This window comes from Rana temporaria, chromosome 7 (assembly GCF_905171775.1).
Source record: "Rana temporaria chromosome 7, aRanTem1.1, whole genome shotgun sequence".
In the NCBI taxonomy this organism is placed as follows: Eukaryota; Metazoa; Chordata; class Amphibia; order Anura; family Ranidae; genus Rana; species Rana temporaria.
The window spans coordinates 22,417,474-22,437,123 of NC_053495.1; the positions used below are offsets into that span (position 1 = coordinate 22,417,474).

A 19,650-nucleotide genomic window follows, 5' to 3' on the forward strand; every position below is an offset into this window, starting at 1 on the left:
GGGCTACTTGATGTGTTTTATGGACTTATATTTAAACACATTTATATATATATATTTTGATATTTGTGCACATATTCACTTTTGTCACATGGTGATGTTTATGGACATTAGCATTATTTTTGAATACCTGTGAAAACAGATATTTAATTATTTTTTTTTTGTTTAAGTTTAGGTACCTGGATTTGACAGGTAGCCACTACTTTTGCTTGGATCACCTAGGGTCCCCCCCTTTTCCACCCCGTTCAAGGAATCACAGCATGCTTCCCTTAGTAGGCATGTTGATGCAGGAACTCAAAGACAGGCAAAGAACTGGCCCAGGAGAGGATATTGCTTGATCTATAGACCAGCAAGTGTCTTTATTAAAAACAAAAACAGCAGCTACAGAGAATTTGTAGCTGCTGACTTGATTATTTTGGTGGGATTAAAGGTCATCTCTAAGCTTTACAAACATGTAGTAGTACTTTAGTAATAGTAGTATTAAACCCAAAAATCTCTTCCCGTCAACTGCACAGCTTTAACGCCGAGAGGCCGCATATATGCAGCTCTATGTAAAAAACGGGCCGAGAGCGTGCTCCCACAGCACACAGGTGGGGACCAGAAACCTCCCAATGCATACTTGTGATCGGGAGCTTTCCGATCATGTGACAGCCAATCACAGCGGTCACATGACCCGAACGCTTGCTCCCGGCATCTGGAATTTCTAGCAGAAAGCACTCGGACCCACCCACTGGAGCTGCAAGTTGGATAGAGAGGAGACCCGAAGAGGCAGCTGAGCGATTGGAGCCGCGCCGATTTGCATACAGATAAGCATATTTTTTACCCAACACAGGGACATTTACTGGTTTATTACAGTGCAGATGAGATGTATTTATACAAGTGGGTCAACAGTCACTTTAAGTGGCATTTTTACATTGAAGTAGGATTCATCCACTTTATTTCTTTCAGGTGCATATATCCGATAAAAACGTACTCCGTCTCTTATAACATAAATATTTATTGCTTCATATGAATACTGTATTGAAAGCCCAAAGCAATCAGATGTACACACAGAAATTATACAATTAAAGAACGCTCCACAAAAGGCAGTGAACACTCGTTACATTCTACAAAATCTACTTTTACCGAAATTTAAAAATTCTATATATCAAAAAAGCTATTCAGTTGAAGAAACAGGTAGAAACTCGACAGCCATCGATCGTGAGGCGGAGACCGGTCATCAGTCTGGATGGCAAAGGTGTTAAAACAGCAGGAATTGTGCTATGAGAAGGTCAAAGGGCATTAAATTCACTGGCTGTTAGAAGGCGAAGTTTTGAGGGAGAGAAAGAAAAAAAATGAATTTCAGCTCACTTCAAAAATACAAATCATGGCGTTTTCAACGCAATGCAGGAACTTCAGTCATTCAGTCCAAGTTCACACGTAAATATATTATCTCTCTCTCTCAATACAGCTGAACAACTTTGCAATGTCATTGCATACAACAGTATCATCTTGGATAAACAAGTTATTTTGTAGTCAAGAAATTCAAGATTCAAGCAACAAAAAAAAAAAATAAGTACCCTTTTCTGTGTGTTATTTTTCATCCAGGCCAGCAAGTATCCACCTTACAAAGACCTGTTTGCTTCAAGCGCAGGATATAGAAAGTTTCTTCTTCCCCCCATAAATAAAAAAAAAAATCATGATAAAAAAAAAATAATGGTGGTTCAGTCTCTTGGAATGTTAAAAATTTGCACCATTTTATCTCCTTTAGGAGATTCTCTGCATGGTGTTTTAAAGTATAAATGTTGCGAGCACCTCAGGGGAAGCCATTTTTTGGACTAGAATTTAGACCAGAGCTGTATACAAAGCAGTCAATCTGCAGTTAACAAAATCTGTTCACGGAATCGCCAGGAGTACGACTAATCCTTGAAGATCAGATCGGCGAAGACTAAAAAAAAGTGGCTTTGCACGCAAAATGGCCGCTTCAGTCATGTGATAGCAAAAAAAAAAAAAAAAAGTAGACTTTATAAAATGAGAAAAACAAGGACTTATGGAATTTCAATCTAGAACATTTATTGCCAAAAGAAAACAAGGGGACCCAAAACTTCTAGCTTATATAGTTTTTCTTTTTCAACAGAATAGATCACCTTAATTATGGTTCGAGCTTTGCTGAAATGAACTTAAATGACACAGGACGAGACGCCATAGTTTTTTTTTCCTTTTTAATTTTTAACCAAAATGTTGAAACCTTGAAAAAGGGTCGTCAAAATTATAACCTTCCAGTTTAAAAACCTCTTCGAAATTAATAAAAAAACATCTATACACAAACCACTGATTTGACCAAAACCAACAAGTCAGTGGTAAACAGAACCTGAAGGGTTTTCACAGTTCTGACACAGGAGGGAAGGAAGGGGAAATGGGGGGGGGGGGTGGTGAATAAAGCTCGTTTCTGATTCCAGAAAAAAAAATCTGACTTTTCACAACCTGCTGTTATTTTTCTTTTTTTTTTGTAAAACTAAAGGTCCACTTTATTTAGGTAAAATTTGTTTACAGTGTAAAAACAGAACTGTTGGGAAAATACTGTGTCTATGAAGTGTTGTTGTAGTTAGTCTTGTTCCATGGGTTCGTCTGCTACATCTGTGGCTTCCTCGCTGTTTTCCATGGGGGTTTCTGCAGGGATTTCAGGGGACTTCTCAAAAGTTCCCGGCTGCTCAGTGTCACTGCATTCAGTGTCAGCTTTACTTGTGTCAGGCGCGCTCTCTGCCGTTGCAGCCTCCTCGCCATCGCTGTGCAAATCGCTCTCTGCCTCACAATGTCCCGATTCCTCCATTTGAAGAGACTCCTCCTCTTCCTCCTCCGAGTTGCTCACAGTTTCAGATTCGCTGGTTTGCTTGTCAGAGATTTCTGCTGTGGTCTCGCTTGGTGTCATCAATGATTCTGTAAAAAAATAAAATGCAAAAAGAGAGTGATAAAAAAAGAATAAAAAAAACACCAAATAATATCTTTACCCTTTCTTGTCATAATGGCTCCCCTTGCAGCCTTATTAGCGATTCTGGTAATTTTTAGCCACTTGCCTACCAGGCATTTTCACCCCATTCCTGCCCTGGACAATTTTTAGCTGTCAGCGATGTTGCACTTTGAATGACCATTGTGCGGTCATGCAACACTGTACTCAGGTGAAATGTTAACCTTTGAGTCAGGTAGAGCTTTCTTTTGGTGGTAGTCATCCCTGGGGTTTTTTTTTTTGCTAAACAATATATATTTTTAATTTTATAAAAAATGTAAAAAACACATTTAGTTTGTTTAAAAATGTATCAAAGGCGGCACTACTGATGATCAGTCCCCCGATTATCAGTGTAGATGTCTCCTGTCACACTTTGCCAATTATTGGCTCTCCTCTTTTCATGCTGTGACAGCAAGTAAGGAAAGGAATGGCAATAACCAGCAAGTGTGTTTACACTAATCAATTGTGATTGGACACAACTGATGTGGTAAAGGTCCACTGTGATTGGCCCTTTATCTAGATCACAGAGCGCATCTGCTACGCATTGCAGCAGGCGCGGTTCTGGGAGAATGTCCATTGACGCCCTTCCCAGAACTGGACAACCACGCTGGAGCCGCCTTTTGGCTATAGCTCGATCAGGAAAAGGTTAAACATTGCCCCTTTGTCACAGGCCATGCTGTCTCTGCTGGGTTAGACTAGGCCATTATATCACCAACCTACTCGTTCCCTTAGTTCCTTCCAAGACTACCTGCTCTCTAGTTCCCTTGTCACCTCCTTCCATGCTGCCTCCAGGACTTTTACCGAGCCGCTCCCATCTTCTGGAACTCGCTACTCCATTTAGTTTGACTATCTCCTACTCTGCTTGCTTTTAGACAATCCCTGAAAACCCTTCTCTTCAGAAAGATCCGGCTTTAATACAAAATAAGGATTAGCTTTTACTGCTCGAGTTCCAGCTTGTATATACACAGTACTGTATACCCCTTCGTTACCAGGCCATTTTCAGTGCTATAATAGTTTAACAAATGACTTGGTCATGCAATACTGTAGCTAGATTCATTTTATTTTATTCAAGATTGAACTTTCTTTTGGTGGTATTTAAGAACCACTTTTTATTATACAAAAAGAAAGTGAAAGATCAAAAACTTTGAAAAAAAATATAAAATGTTTACCACACGTTCTATTTTAAACTAAATTAGAATGTCAGGACAGTACAAACACCCCAAAATTACATCCCAAGAGATCGGTTTTGCCAACCATTGTTTAAAGGGGTTGTAAAGGTTTGTCTAAATATATTTATTCTCTAAATACCGTATTTATCGGCGTATACCACGCACTTTTTTTCCCTGAAAACAGGGGGGAAAAAAAAATCACAGGTGCGCGCTATACGCCGATAGTGTACCTTGGGCTCGGAGGGGAACGAGCGCTGCCGGAATTAACGAGCCGTCTCCTGTTTACTCGGCTCTAACGTCACACACACAGTCCTGCTTCCGCCACCGGCATTGGACCAGTGTTCTATCAATCACAGGAGCTGGTCCAATGCCGATGTCGGAGGCGGGACTGTGTATGTGACTGCCGCCGAATGAACAGGATGAACAGGAGATGACGGCTCGGTGATTCCCTCACTCCACGAGAGAAGGTGAGGCTGCAAATGGGCACATAGGCTGCATCTAGGCAAATCAAACTTAGGGGCACATAGGCTGGAGATGGGGCACATGGGCTGCATTTAGGCTGGAGATGGGGCACATAGGCTGCATTTAGGCACACTGACCACAACATTTAAAAAAAAATTTTTCCCAGAAACTTCCCTCTGAAATTGGGGTGCGCGTTATACGCCCATAAATACGGTAGGTTCCTTTAAGCTAGTGCATTGTTGGTTGGTTCACTAACCTTTTCCTTCTAAATGTTTTTTTTCTTTGTTTAATTTCCCACTTCCTGTTTCTCCTCAGTAAGCTTTCCCCCATCATACGAGCGGTGGAAAGTAATTTAGAACAGCTTACTGAACACCTTACTGAGGAGGAACAGGAAGTGAGAAATTCATACAAAGAAAAAAAAACATTTAGAAGGGAAATTTAAGGAAAAGGTAAGTGAACCAACAATGCACTAGCTTAAAGGAACCTGTTTAGAAAATAAAAAACAAACCTTTACAACCCCTTTAAGGCCGAGATCAGGACACCGAGTGGATCCACTCAAGTTCTTCCACACCAGACTGATCAAAGCATGTCTTTATGGAGCTGGCTTTGTACACAGGTACAAAGTCATGCAGGCCCAGAAATAGAGGGCCAGATTCACGTAGAAGTGCGGCGGCGTAACGTATCGTAGATACGTTACACCGCCGCAAGTTTTCATCGCAAGTGCCTGATTCACAAAGCACTTGCAATGAAAACCTACGCAGGCGGCCTCCGGCGTAAGCCCACGTAATTCAAAGGGGCGTGTGCCATTTGAATTAGGCGCGCTCCCGCGCCGGACCTACTGCGCATGCTCCCTTTTGAATTTCCCGCCGTGCTTTGCGCGAAGTGACGTAATTTTTTCGAACGGCGACATGCGTAGCGTACTTCTGTATTCCCGGACATCTTACGCAAGAAGGAAAAATGTTTACATTTCGACGCGGGAACAACGGCCATACTTTATACAGCACATACGTGTGCTGTGTAAAGTTAAGGCACCCAAAACGACGACTAACTTTGCGACGGGAAACTAGACTAGCAGCGACGTAGCGAACGCGAAAAACCGCCGTGGATCGCCGTAACTCCTAATTTGCATACCCAATGCAAACTCCCCCCAGCGGCGGCACTGCATCCTAAGATCCGACAGTGTAAAACAATTACACCTGTCGGATCTTAGGGATATCTATGCGCAACTGATTCTTTGAATCAGTCGCAGAGATACGACGGAGTATCTGAGATACTCCGTCGTATCTCTTTTGTGAATCTGGGCCAGAGTCTTCCACACAATTGTCTAACAGGTCTCTGTATTCTGAAGCATTGACAGAAACCTTTCACTGAAAACAGAGGGTTGTGCACATACTTTTCACCATAGAGTGATGATGCGATGGCCAGGGGCAAATGGGTTTCCAGCAGTCAACAGCACACTGAAATGGAAACCTGTTCTATACAACCGAATATGAATTGCAGGTTGTTGGTAGTTATCAATTCACAAACAACATGGTATTTACTGAATGTTATTCGTTTTTAGATAATGTGTATGCATACACACTACCTGGTGAACGTTCATCTATTTAAAAGTGGAGCTTCACCCAAAAGGGGAATTTCTGCTTCAAGCCCTCCTCTCCCGCTCCTCTTTCAGTAATGCCACTTTTTTTGTCATTTGCCTAAATGCAGCCTGTGCCCCATCTTCAGCCTAAATGCAGCCTATGTGCCCCAGCTCCAGTCTATGTGCCCCTAAGTTTGATGGGGGGGGGGGGGGGGGGGGAGAATCTCTCACACAGCATGGCTTGTGCATACGCAGTGGGCACCCAGCTGTGAAGCCGCAAGCTGTCAAAGCTGGGTGCCCACCCTTAAGATGCCACGCTGGAGACGGTCCCCGTCACCCCCCTTATGTGAGCACAGCATTGGATCCTGGGACAGGCGAGTGTGTTTATAAACTGTTAGCCGACCGCCACATGTACATATATTGCGGGTCGGCTCTTCTGTGCAAAATTATGTACAGGTACGTGATCTCGTGCTTCCAGGCCTGAAGCATGCACCCATTTCACCTGCGACCAGCTCCTGCTGTGATTGGACACAACTGGAGACAATCAGCGGATCCAGCATCCACCAGGACCCGCGCCTTGTTCCCAACAAAGGCAGAACGGCGGTCTGCCTATGCAAATAAGGCAGTTAGCCATTCTGCATCAAGGGAAGATAGAGATCCAGGAATATAGATCTGTCTTCCCACACAGTTAGAAAGAACTCCCTAGGGACACATTTAACCATTTGAATGCCCGATGTTAATCCCTTCCCTGTCAGTAGTACAGTGACAGTGCATTTTTTAGCACCGATCACTGTATTGTGTCATTGGTTCCCAAAAAGTGTCAATTAGTTTCCGTATCACAAAAAACAGCCTGGTCATGAAGGTGGAAAAAAAAAAATCTTCCAGAGCCCTTTTACAATATTGACTGGAGCTCCTCTTTAAGCTATTATGCACCACACAGCCCTTTACCCTGCTTGCTTACACAAGCGGTTATTTGTTCAAAATTAAACCAAGTTTAACAGACGTTTAGGACTCTGATAGAATGGAGTAATGCTGTATTTGTCTACTTTATCACCTGTAATACATATTTAATTAAGCCAAGTAAATGAGTTACTGAATTATTGAACTGCACCCAGCGATCTAAAAAAGTTTGAGCAGAGTAATGGGATATCAAAACAAACTAAACGTATTACAGCATGAGACAATGGTCAATGTACAAGCCTATATGCAGGCCAGCAGATGTGGAACTGCAGGCCTGAGACATGTGCCCACCTTCTGCAGCATGCTCCGAATCACTGCTCTCTTTTTCTTCTTCCTCCTCCTCCTCTTCCTTCTCATCACTTTCAGATACAGATTCAGCTTCTTCAGCCATTTCACTGGAAGTCTGGCTGGATGAGGTCTCCGATTTGGCAGCCTGCTCCTCCTCTTCGTCCTCGGTGTCAAACTTCAGCCTCTTCACCTCGTGCTCCTCTGTGGGGTCTTCCTCCAAGTGTTTATTCTTCACAGTGCTTGAAGGAGAACTCTCATCATCAGGTGACAGGGAGTCGCTGTAGATAAATAAAAGAAACAGTCCAGTAAGAATGAATAAATCCCAAACAGAAGGCATTCAGCTTGCCTGACAGTTTGGCACATTATTCTGCAAACGTATTTACATTTTTAAAACACTACAATGCGTTAAAGATATTGGACCACTGATTTAAAAAAAGATATTGGACCTACTCACAAGAGTGCATGTTATACAAGACAAAATCACTGGGCTGGCTGCCTGGCGGCCTCTGTGGGCAGCAGCGCCTGAAAAAAATAAACTATGGCTGTGGCCAGGCCGGCCGACATGCAACTGCACATGCGCCAGCGCAGTTCCGAAGCTAGCCGTGCTGGGGAAAGCCCATACATGCTCGGTAATTTTCAGAAATGCGGGCGCATGCGTAGTGACACAATGGCGCTGAGAGGCGCCATTTTTTAAATTTAAGCAGTAGTGCGCCGCTCAGTGAGATCTCATCTGGCAGGTGCCTCTTCCTACATCCCCCCGCAGCCTCTGATCCGCCCTCCCCCTTCTGACCTGTCCCCTCGGCCTTTGACCTATGCCCCTCGCAGCCTCTGACCTCCCCTGTACTATCCGCAGCCTGTGACCTCCCCTGTACTATCCGCAGCCTCTGACCATCGCTTGTCTTATATCAGGTCTGGAGGGGAGTCGAGAGTGGGAGTGCCGCCAGGATGGGGGTCATGGGAGAAGGCAGACATGTATGGACTGTGGAGAGGAAACTATGGGATAAAACCAGAGCCACCAAGCTTGAGCCGACTGAGCCCCACACGATGCACCTGAGAGAAAGTCAGTGACAGCACCGCCAGGCCAGTCTTGGGGGGGTAAATACAATATTGTAAAGGGGCACTGATCTAAAGGTTTCCCCCTTATATCAGTAAACCCCCTTACCCACATTCCCAGAGTTCACCTTTACATCATAGTCTGCAGGAATCAACCTTACAGTGCAAGGGGGCACTCTGATGTAAAGGGGAATGCAGTGGACTCTGATATAAGTGGGGTCTCTGGTCACCAGTGCCCCCTTTATATCAGAGTCCGACCCCTTTCACACTGAGGCGCTTTGCAGGCGCTATAATGCTAATGACTGAACACTACAGACTTCGATCATTCGGGTGCAGGCCAACAACGATTCATATTTCATACATAAAAATATCAACCTGTGACTTTTGTCTTTCTGAGGCACATCAGAGTCTTTATTCTCAGCGCCATCAGGTAAACCGTTCGATGTAGTGGGGCTCGATAAGGACAGCTTAGATTTGCTCAGTGGTCGTGGGGTGCCTGGACCATTTATGTTTGATCTATAAAAAAACAAAAAAAACAAACGGTGTTTAGTGTTCCATATCAACCGTCTATGATCAATGCAATGATTTTAACACATGTCACACACAAGCCTATTTAACAGACCTAGAGGGTTCTCATCTTGGCCACATACCTGTCAGTGTAATTTTGGGAGTTCCCTGGAAACATCACTCCGTTCATCCGATTCAGGCTTGGTGAATTGTTTTTCCTATAAAAGAATGGTGGCATTTAAATATTTAAAGTATAGAAGAATAAAATAATGGATCCAAGATCAGCCTTCACAAAAAAATTCATGCAATGTTGGCCAGTCCTCTCACAGCAGATTGAATATGGCAAAAGTCTGTGGACACCTGACCATTACACCTATATGAGCTTGTCAGACAGCTCACTCCAAAACTATGGGCATTAATATAGAGCCCCCCTCCCTCATCTATAACAGCCTCCCCCTTCTGAGGTGGTTCTCCTCGGTATCTGTGTGTGGGCAATTGTGCCCATGTAGTCACAAGAGCATCCAATATTGGATGAGAAGACCTGGCTCACAATGGGAATTCCATATTTTTTTATAATTTATCCCTAAAGGTGTTCTAGTAAGGATAAGGGCAGTGCTCTGTGCAGGCTACCCAAATTCCTGTTCATCACACCATGATTCATAGAGCTAGCTTTGTCAGAAAAGGGCATTCCCAAACCATTACAAGGTTGGAAACATAAAATTGCATAAAGTGTCATTGCTGTAGAACAGTCCCCTTTACTGAAAACAATGGAGGGGTGTCCACATATTCCATGTCACAATGAAACAGAATTACTGTAATGTCAGACGATCTCAAGTATTAAAATCAAAGCCAAAAGATGGTAAAATTACAAGGATATCGATTCATAAACCCAAAATTTCTGTAGGCCCAGAAGTAGCAAAATGCACTTACTCGGAAGAAGGGTACACACAGCTAACCACCATAACATTCTGCAAGATAAAAAGTAAAAACAAAAAGTTAGTCTAGCACACTGAGCAGGCACGTGAACATTGAGTCTGCTATGCATACAAACAAGGAAATAAAAAAAGGCAAAAGTTCTAACAAGAACCAGAAATGTGACTGCGTCTCTAAACGTATAAACTGAACCAGTTATGTCAATCTATCTAGCATACCCCTTGACAAGTACATAACCAGCACCGCCAACTAACAAAATCACTTTTGTGAATCGGCCGATGTGATATTTCTACACAGATTAAAAGGAGGAACAATACAGAGTACATGTAATAAAGCTTTTCTGAATAGACCACTTACTCTGAAATTTAAAAGAGAAAAAACACCACGTCATGCTTTAGCGAACTGACCTTTTAATGAGATCAGTTTCATCATTTATTGGTTGATGAGTTCCAAACTAAAGCTGTAGTTCCTGGGATAAACATACCACTGTCTGAGAACCTATGTACTATTCACTATAAGAAAAGATTCAAAATGGCCAGATGTAACCAGTTCTGCTGTCAGAAATAAAAACAGAACATGAAACTTAAGTGTCTAAAAAAATCATATTGTAATACGAATCTTAAAGCGATACTAAAGTCGTTTTTTTTTTTTTTTTATTTAAAAATAATAAAAACATGTTATACTTACCTGCTCTGTGTACAGATCTGCAGAGAGCAGCCAAGACCCTCCTCTCCTTGGATCCCCCGCTGGGGCTCCTGGCTCCTCCCTCCTGCCAAGTAACCCCACAGTCAGCAGCTTGCCAAGGAGGTGCCTGACTCGAGTCACAGCTCCCTGTATCCAGACAGACCCAAGTTCGGCCCTGCCCCGCTCTCCTCATTGGCTCACTGACTGATTGACAATGGTGCCCGCTGTGTGTCTCAGCCAATCAGGAGGGAGAGTCCTGGAAAGCCAAGTCTCATGCAACATCGCTGGTTTGAGATGGGGCTCAGGGTAAGTATTAGTGGGGCAGCTGCATACAGAATGTTTTTTATCTTAAAGCGGTCCTCCACCCTAAAGTGGAGTCCCGCTGATCGGAACCCTCCCCCCCTCCGGTGTCACATTTGACACCTTTCAGGGGGGAGGGGGGTGCAGACACCTGTCTCAAGACAGGTATTTGCACCCACTTCCGGCCACACGCTACGGGCGAAAGACGGGCATTCCGTCACATCCCGTCTGTCGCCCGTTGTGTGCTGGGAACACTCGGCTCCCAACACACAGCGTGTGAGCCAATCGGCGGGCGCAGCGCGACTCGCGCATGCGCCGTAGGGAACCGGGCAGTGAAGCCGCAGCGCTTCACTTCCTGATTCCCTGAGCGTGGATGGAGGGGGGAGCAGCAGAGAGACGAGCGATCGCTCGTGCTCTGCTGCGATCAGCGCTGGACTCCAGGACAGGTAAGTGTCCTAATATTAAAAGTCAGCAGCTGCAGTATTTGTAGCTGCTGGCTTTTAATATTTTTTCCCCGTGACACATCCGCTTTAAATGCATAGAATGCATTAATGCGATAAAGTCTCGCTTTTTTTTTTTTTTTTTTAAAGTAAACATACTTACCTGCTCTATGCAGTGGTTTAGGACAGAGCAGCCCAGATCCTCCTCTTCTCGGGTCCCTCTTCGGCTCTCCTGGCCCTTGCCTCCTGTCGAGTGCCCTTACATCAAGCAGCTTGCTATGGGAGCACCCGAGCCGCAGTTCGGCCCAGCCCCCTCTCCTCATAGGCTGTGTTGATTGACAGCAGCAGAAACCAATGGTGTTGTTGCTGTGTCTCAGCCAATGAGGAGGGCCAAGGCACCAGGCGGCCAAAGCTTTTGTGCACATTGCTGGAACGAGAGGGAGCTCAGGTAAGTATTAGGGGGGCTGCAGCACTGCCTTTACAACCACTTTAAAAAGCAACATCCCAACCTAAAGTTCCCCTTTTGAAAATGTGCTTGTATAGCACATAGTATATATTTAATTCTCCTACCCCCGGCTTTATTGTAAATTGGGTGGCGTTGCTTCTGAAACAGACTTTTGAAAGTGTCAGCCTCCTGTGTCCCCTACAGAGACCATTGGATTTTCACAACTACCCCTACAGATAAAACAGGACATAGTAGCAGTATAAAAGTTGGTAAGAGGAAGCAGTGAGTTGTGTGGGGGACACAGGAGGTTAACACTCCCCAGAACTGTCGATTTCAGAATAAATTTTGATCGGCCACATGTCTTTAATGGAGCAGAGTTCAGAAGCTCAAGTGGCAGAAGTAGAAACTAAATAAGGAATAATACCTCTTCATCTTCAATATGTACATTTTTACTAAAGTCAAATTCTTTTGCTTAAAAACAAAGTTATACTTACCTGCTCTGTGTAGTGGTTTTGCACAGAGCAGCCCAGATATTCCTCTTCTTGGGTCCCTCGCCGGCGCTCCTGGCACCTCCCCCCACAGCAAGCAGCTTGCTATGGGGGCACCCAAGCCACAGCTCTGTGTGTTCATTCAGACATGGAGGCGCAACTAGGCCCGGCTCCCTGTCTCCTCATTGGCTTACTGACAGTAGCGGAGGCCAATAGCGCTCTGCTGCCGTCTCAGCCAATGAGGAGGGAAAAGTCACAGGCAGCAGAGTCTCTCCTGCAACATCGCTGGATAGAGATGGGCTCACTTAAGTATTTGGGGGGTGCTATACACCGTTTTTTTTTTTTTAACTTCATGCATAGAATATATATATATATATATATATATATATATATATATATATATATATATATATATATATATATATAGATATAGATATATATATATATATATATATATATATATATATATATATATATATATATATATATATATATATATAGTTAAATGGAACATTTTCTTTAAATAGGGTGTACCTGTGTATGTGTGCTCTTCGTTTCCGGTATCTGACCCCTGCGGCTATGGGCGGGTATTTACGCAATGTCCTGTGCCCCGCACTGTCTCCTGGAAGCTTGTGTCATTGTTCCCAGGAGTCAGTGCGGAGGCCCGCTGCAAATTTTCGCAGGACTTGGTTTGGTACCGTCTGTGTGTGTTGTATATACTTTTTGTTGCCATCATGAGGTGGGAACTTCTGACGATGCCGCTCCGTTGTGATGTCAACCAGGAAGTTTACGGCACTCCGCGCCATTACAACCAAACATGCGCGGGGACGAGAAAAGGAATGCTGGTAGCTCAGCATTCACTGGAACCAGGAAGTTAATGATTGTGGTCTTCAAATGACCACAAGCAAGATTAAACCGGCCAGCCACAGTTTTTAGAACAAAATTTTTACATGGAAACAGGACATCGGGGGAGATAATTCACCAAAACAGTGAATGAGACATTATGATTAGGTGAATGGTGGTGGGGGGGGGTTGGGGGGGTCGTGGACCTCTGCTTTAAAAAGACAGACTAAAGTGCGCTTCTAACAAGCGTATACATTTTCTGCTACAAATTAGTTTATAAGTTCCTCATATACTTGGTCCATTCTTGTACCACATATTAAAGTTTGTAGATTTTCCCTTTAAAGGCTGAGTTTATGGCCTCTTGCACAAGGCCATACAGCGTGCATTCAGACGTATTTCTCTGTCCAAGATCGACAGGTCAATTGTACAGCCGCATACAGCTGTACAGCTATGAAAGCCAATACCCACTGTGTACATGAGTACTGGAACTTGTGCACTGAATGCAGAGGGATGTGTATCCTAGCAAACGGGATTTGAAAAAAAAAGTTTAAATGTACATTGTGAGACGCTCAGTGTGCAGCGAAATACAGTAAGCAATTTCAGTAAAGGAGAGAGGCGCATGTAAAAAAACTGCTTAAGACTGAAGGGAAGTCTGGAATTCGACTTTAAATTTACCTTTTCTACTCCTCTAAGAAACTTGTCTGTCCCTGTGTAATTCCTCCGGGGGTCGGTGACAAGCTCACAGAGTCGCTGAATAGTGAATGGGGTCCTAGACAAAATGGACAAACATATAGTAAGCATTTATAGCATGTATGGAAACACAATTACCTCAATATTTCATTATTCTTCGCAATAAATTAGCATTTCATTGAAGGGTCAGGTATTTACACATGAATGTACGCAAACTATGAATGAAACTTTACTACAGAGAGGACTCAAAAAGCGAAAGATGGCCGAGTTAATGCTAGTGAGGGACTGCACTCCACAGTGACTGGGGGGGGGGATAAAAATGATCAGCAGCCTTTGAGCATGTAACTCAGCTTAGAAGTGCCATGGTCTTGTACCCCAGGCTACTGTTTAGCTCAAAATCATGTCACCCAAAACGCCTGGATCAATGCAAACAGAAGAGAGCAGGGCTTCTGGCTGGAGGCTCAAACGTTTCGGCCCAACTGTAAATCCTTAAAACAGCTGCGATGAGTCTCAGCAGGGATAAAGTATCTCGTGCCGAGCAGATCAATCTTGTGCAATATTCAAAGCATGGCTGCCAAATGACAAATCTCACCGGCCTATGTGATCCAAATTTTTGGATGGTTACCTAAACACAGACGAGCTCCATAATACAGACATTTTGACTGCATTGCATACAGGCCCTGATTAAGGCACCAGACATGTCTGTACTAGTCTATTAGGGAGAAAAAAAAAAATTAATAATTGAAAAAAGGTACCTGCCTCACCATAGTAAATATATACATTCCAGCTGATATTTTTCGGATAAAAAAGTTAAAAGGAGTAACACAACAGGGCATTTTAGTATACCTGGGAGAGACATATGCAGCGTCCGGCCCTGCTGTCTGCAGCCAGGCAGACTATTTGTCCCCATACATATGGGCCCTAAAAGCGAATACTATTAGTACAGCATTCAGCAAGGCTGGTGGACTCTGTACCTCTCCCTCCTGAGCACACGAAAATACCAGAAGGGGTGCACAGCAGATAGATTGCTGTAAATGTATCAGGCAGTTACAGAATTAAACAAATACACAGTGCCACCTTCATCAGCTTAGCATACATTCAGCAGAAGACTGCAAAAAGGTAAATATGTGTTACAGCAGAACAGAAAAAAAGGGATTTTTAATACAGCTTACCTGTAAAATCCTTTTCTTGGAGTACATCACGGGACACAGAGCAGCATATTCATTACTATGTGGGTTATATGGAGTACCTTCAGGTGTTGACACTGGCAATCTCAAACAGGAAATGCCCCTCCCTATATAACCCCCTCCCATAGGAGGAGTACCTCAGTTTTGTAGCAAGCAGTATGCCTCCCAAAATGGTCCCCAAAAAGAGGGGTGGGAGCTCTGTGTCCCGTGATGTACTCCAAGAAAAGGATTTTACAGGTAAGCTGTATTAAAAATCCCTTTTTCTTTATCGTACATCACGGGACACAGAGCAGCATATTCATTACTATGTGGGATGTCCCAAAGCAATGCTTACAATGAGGGGAGGGAGACATCTTCCCAAGACAAAAGGATTTAATTTAGAGAAATACTCAAATCATAATAAATCCAACTTAGTTGAGAAAAAATAATCTTAAATTTTAAATTTAACTCAAAAAAGAGGAGCCCCCGGAATCCGAGGGTCTCAAACTGCAGCCTGCAGCACTGCCTGCCCAAAGGCAGTATCAGTATTCCTTCTTACGTCCAACTTGTAGAATTTTGTAAACGTGTGGACAGAAGACCAGGTTGCCGCCTTGCAAACTTGAGCCATAGAGATCTGGTGATGTGCTGCCCAGGAGGCGCCCATGGCCCTAGTAGAATGAGCCTTTAATGATACTGGAGGAGGCAACCCTTTCAAGCCGTAGGCCTGAGTGATTAATTGCTTAATCCACCTAGAAATGGTGGACTTTGCAGCTGCCTGCCCCTTCTTGGGCCCATCCGGTAATATGAACAGCACATCTGTTTTCCGGATCTTCTTTGTAGCTTTAAGATAGGCCTTCATGGCCCTGACGATATCCAAGGTATGCAGCAACCCTTCCTTTCTGGAAGTAGGTTTAGGGAAGAAGGATGGTAATACCGAATCCTGGTTCAAATGAAAACTGGATATAACCTTCGGTAGGAAGGAAGGATGAGGGCGGAGAACGACCCTGTCCTTGTGAAAAATAAGATATGGTTCCTTACAGGATAAGGCCGCCAGTTCCGATACTCTTCTTGCGGAAACTATGGCGACCAAAAATACTAACTTCCATGTCAGTAAAACCAAAGGAATTTCAGCCAACGGCTCAAACGGTTGTTTCTGTAAACTTGACAGAACAAGGTTTAAATCCCACGGGCAAAGCGGGGATTTAACTGGAGGTTTAATACGTAAGACCCCTTGAAGGAAGGTCTTAACCAGCGAGTGGGTGGCCAGCGGCCGCTGAAACCACACTGACAGAGCAGAAATCTGTCCTTTGATTGTGCTTAATGCCAATCCTTTATCCACTCCTAGCTGGAGAAAACTTAAAACTCTATCAATGGTGAATTTGCGAGAAAGCCATCGCTTGGACTCACACCAGCCTACATAGGCCTTCCAGACCCTGTAATAAATCACCCTAGAGACCGGTTTCCTGGCTCTGATTAGGGTAGAGATTACTTTCTGAGACAGACCTCTACCCCTGAGAATCAGGGATTCAGCTTCCAGGCCGTCAAATTTAGATGCCGTAAGGCAGGGTGGAGGATCGGACCTTGCGATAGCAGGTCTGGCCGTAGAGGAAGAGTCCAAGGGTCTCCCACTACCATCCTTAAGATTAGTGAGTACCATGCCCTTCTGGGCCATGCTGGAGCTACCAGGATGACTGGTATGTGCTCCACCCGGATCCTGCGCAGCAGGCGGGGTAGTAACTGGAGCGGGGGAAACGCATAAAGAAGTTTGAACTGATGCCAAGGGCAAACCAGAGCATCGGTTCCGCAGGCCATCGGATCCCTTGAGCGGGACATGAACCTGTCTAGCTTCTTGTTGAGTCTCGATGCCATGATATCCACGTCCGGCACTCCCCATTTTTGGCAGAGTGCTTGAAAGGTTTGTGGATGCAGAGACCATTCCCCCGGCAATAGAGTCTGGCGGCTTAAGAAGTCCGCCTGAAAGTTGTCCACTCCGGGAATGAATATTGCCGATATGCAGGGCACATGAGCCTCTGCCCCTAGGAGAATCAAGCTCACTTCTCTGAGCGGCCTGACTCCTGGTTCCCCCTTGGTGATTTATGTATGCCACTGCCGTGGCATTGTCTGATTGAACTCTCACCGGGAACCCCTGCAATTTCGACGTCCAAGCCCTGAGGGCTAGTCGAACCGCTCTGAGCTCCAAGATGTTGATGGGTAAAAGCTTCTCTGGCCTTGCCCAAATACCTTGGCGAGTGGAACCATCCACAATCGCTCCCCAGCCCGTCAGGCTGGCGTCTGTGGTCACTATCTTCCAAGCCACTGGGTTGAAAGACTTTCCCTTCAGTAGATTCTGAGGGTCTAACCACCAACACAGACTTTGCCGGACTCTTGATGAGAGTGGCAACGGGATATCCAAGGCCTGTGGCCTTCTGCTCCATGCTGACAGGATGGCTGCCTGCAGGATGCGAGTGTGGCTCTGGGCGTATGGCACCGCCTCGAATGTAGCCCCCATCTTGCCTAGTAGTCTCATACATAGGCGAATAGTCGGTTCTTTCTTGCTTAGAACCAGTAGGATTAATTCCTTGATGGCTTTGACCTTCCTCAGAGGTAGGAACACCCTTTGTTGTTCTGTGTCTAATCTCATGCCGAGATATTCCAACTGCCTTGTGGGCTGGAATGCTGACTTTTCTCGATTTAGGACCCAGCCGAACCTCTCGAGGTATTGGACCGTGAGGGCCACTGCTCGCTCCAAGCCGGGAGACGAGTGGTCTATGACTAGGAGGTCGTCCAGGTATGCTAGGATCGTGACCCCTTGGATCCTTAGCTTGGCTAGGATTGGAGCTAGAACCTTCGTGAACACCCGGGGGGCCGTAGCCTCCATTAGGTTGGAGTAGAAACCCAGCCCCTGTTCCAGGACTGGTACCTCTACTATTACTCCCTGGGAAAGTAGATGATCTAGAGCCGATCTTAATGCGGCTCCTTTCTCCAGATCGTTTGGAATCCTCGACTCCTGGAAATGAGGAGGAGGAAACCTTAGGAACTCTAGCTTGTAGCCTGTGGCCACGGAAGACCGTACCCACTCGTCGGGAATGCCCCAAATCTCCGAAAAGAGTCGCAGCCTTCCCCCCACCTTCGTGGGTGGGGGCGCCCCTTCATGAGGTAGACTTGGGGGCTGGTTTTGCTGGCTTGCGAAACCACTGCCTCTTGCCTCTAACAGCCTGTCCTTCTGATCTGCTGTTGAAGCCGAAGTTTGCTCTTGCAGGAGGCCGTCGATACTGCTTGGCATTAGAGGGCCCCTGCCCAGGGGAGGACTGTCGTTTAAACGCAGGCCCCTGAACCTTCTTCTTAGTTGGCAAGAGTGTACTCTTGCCGCTTGAAATGGTCTGAATGTATTTATCTAGGTCCTCTCCGAAGAGCCGTCCTCCATGGAAGGGGAACCCTACCAGGAGCTTCTTGCATGGGGGCTCAGCCTCCCAGCTTTTCAACCATAAGAGTCTTCTCATATGGATAAGGGATAACGATAAACGTGACGCTTGCTGGATGGAATCCTTGATTGCGTCTACCGTAAAACATATGGCCTTAGGGACATCCAAAAATTCTTCTGCCTGCTCGGCAGGAATAAGTTCAAGCATTTGCTTAAATTGATCTGATAAAGCTTGAGCGACTCCAATCGCAGCCACGGCTGGCTGTACTACTGCCCCTGCAGAAGTGAAGGAGTTCTTAAGTAGTGCTTCCAAGCGCTTATCAACTGGATCTTTGAAAACCTGTACGTTCTCTACAGGGCATGTTAACGATTTGTTAACACATGAGATGGCTGCGTCTACTGCAGGAGAAGCCCATCTCTTGGAAAACTTTTCTTCCATAGGATATAAGACAGAAAATTTCTTAGGTGGTAAGAACACCTTGTCTGGTTTGTTCCACTCTTGGAACAAGACTCCCTCCAATAGAGGATGGATCGGAAACACAGCACTGCTTTGAGGCGCCCTCAGTGAGCCCAAAGCTGAAATCGTCGATACCTGGAGATCTGGTACAGGCAGGTTGAATGCCTTATGGACCAAGTCCGTCAAGCCTTGAATCCACCAGCTCTCCCTCAGGGAGACTGCCCCAGACTCCTCTGTATCCGGATCTTCGATCCCTGAACCTACTTGGTCTTTGTCCAAGAGGTCGTCCAATTCCCCAGAGGAAAGGACCTCCTCTTCCGAGGGTCCGCGCACGGGTGACGGAGATCTATTCCGCTTACTACCCCGCATAGCTGCGGCTATCATTTCTCCCATGCTTCTCCGCATCTCATTTAAAGAGGTGAGCAACACCTCCTCCGTGACCATCTTAGGGTTGGGTTGACTCGCGTCAGCTCCAGCCCCAGATCCCGATGGCCCAAAGGCTCCCTGTGGGGAAAGCAGCGGCATAGCTCTGTCCGAGACCTCAGACTCTGTGGGGGAATCCCCACCTTTTGTACCCTCTGGCTTGTTCTTTGATGCCATGGTACAATACCGAGGCACACCTGCTACTTATTGGTACCTGGGACTTATAAATAGTTAAATGCCCAAACACCTGTTTGGGGAATAAAAAATGTTTCCTCTACCCCAGATGACACTTTTCTTCTTTTTTTTTTTTTTTTTTTTTTTCAATCTAGGCAAGAAAAAACATTCTATCCCCCTGAGTAGTA

General features: G+C 45.1%; 1 protein-coding gene across 1 annotated transcript in view; it reads right to left on the bottom strand.

Annotated features, from left to right (window-relative positions):
• Positions 1–976: 976 nt before the first annotated feature.
• The window catches only part of PPP4R2 (protein phosphatase 4 regulatory subunit 2), a 56,156-nt gene continuing 37,482 nt past the window's right edge, over positions 977–19,650 (bottom strand). Inside the window, exons 4-9 of the mRNA XM_040359063.1 lie at positions 13,807–13,900; positions 9,929–9,966; positions 9,142–9,216; positions 8,867–9,007; positions 7,442–7,716; positions 977–2,913 (exon numbers count right to left, since the gene is read on the bottom strand). Coding sequence (XP_040214997.1) covers positions 2,582–2,913; positions 7,442–7,716; positions 8,867–9,007; positions 9,142–9,216; positions 9,929–9,966; positions 13,807–13,900 — 955 coding nt within the window. The 3' untranslated portion in view covers positions 977–2,581. The remainder of the gene's footprint in view (positions 2,914–7,441; positions 7,717–8,866; positions 9,008–9,141; positions 9,217–9,928; positions 9,967–13,806; positions 13,901–19,650) is intronic.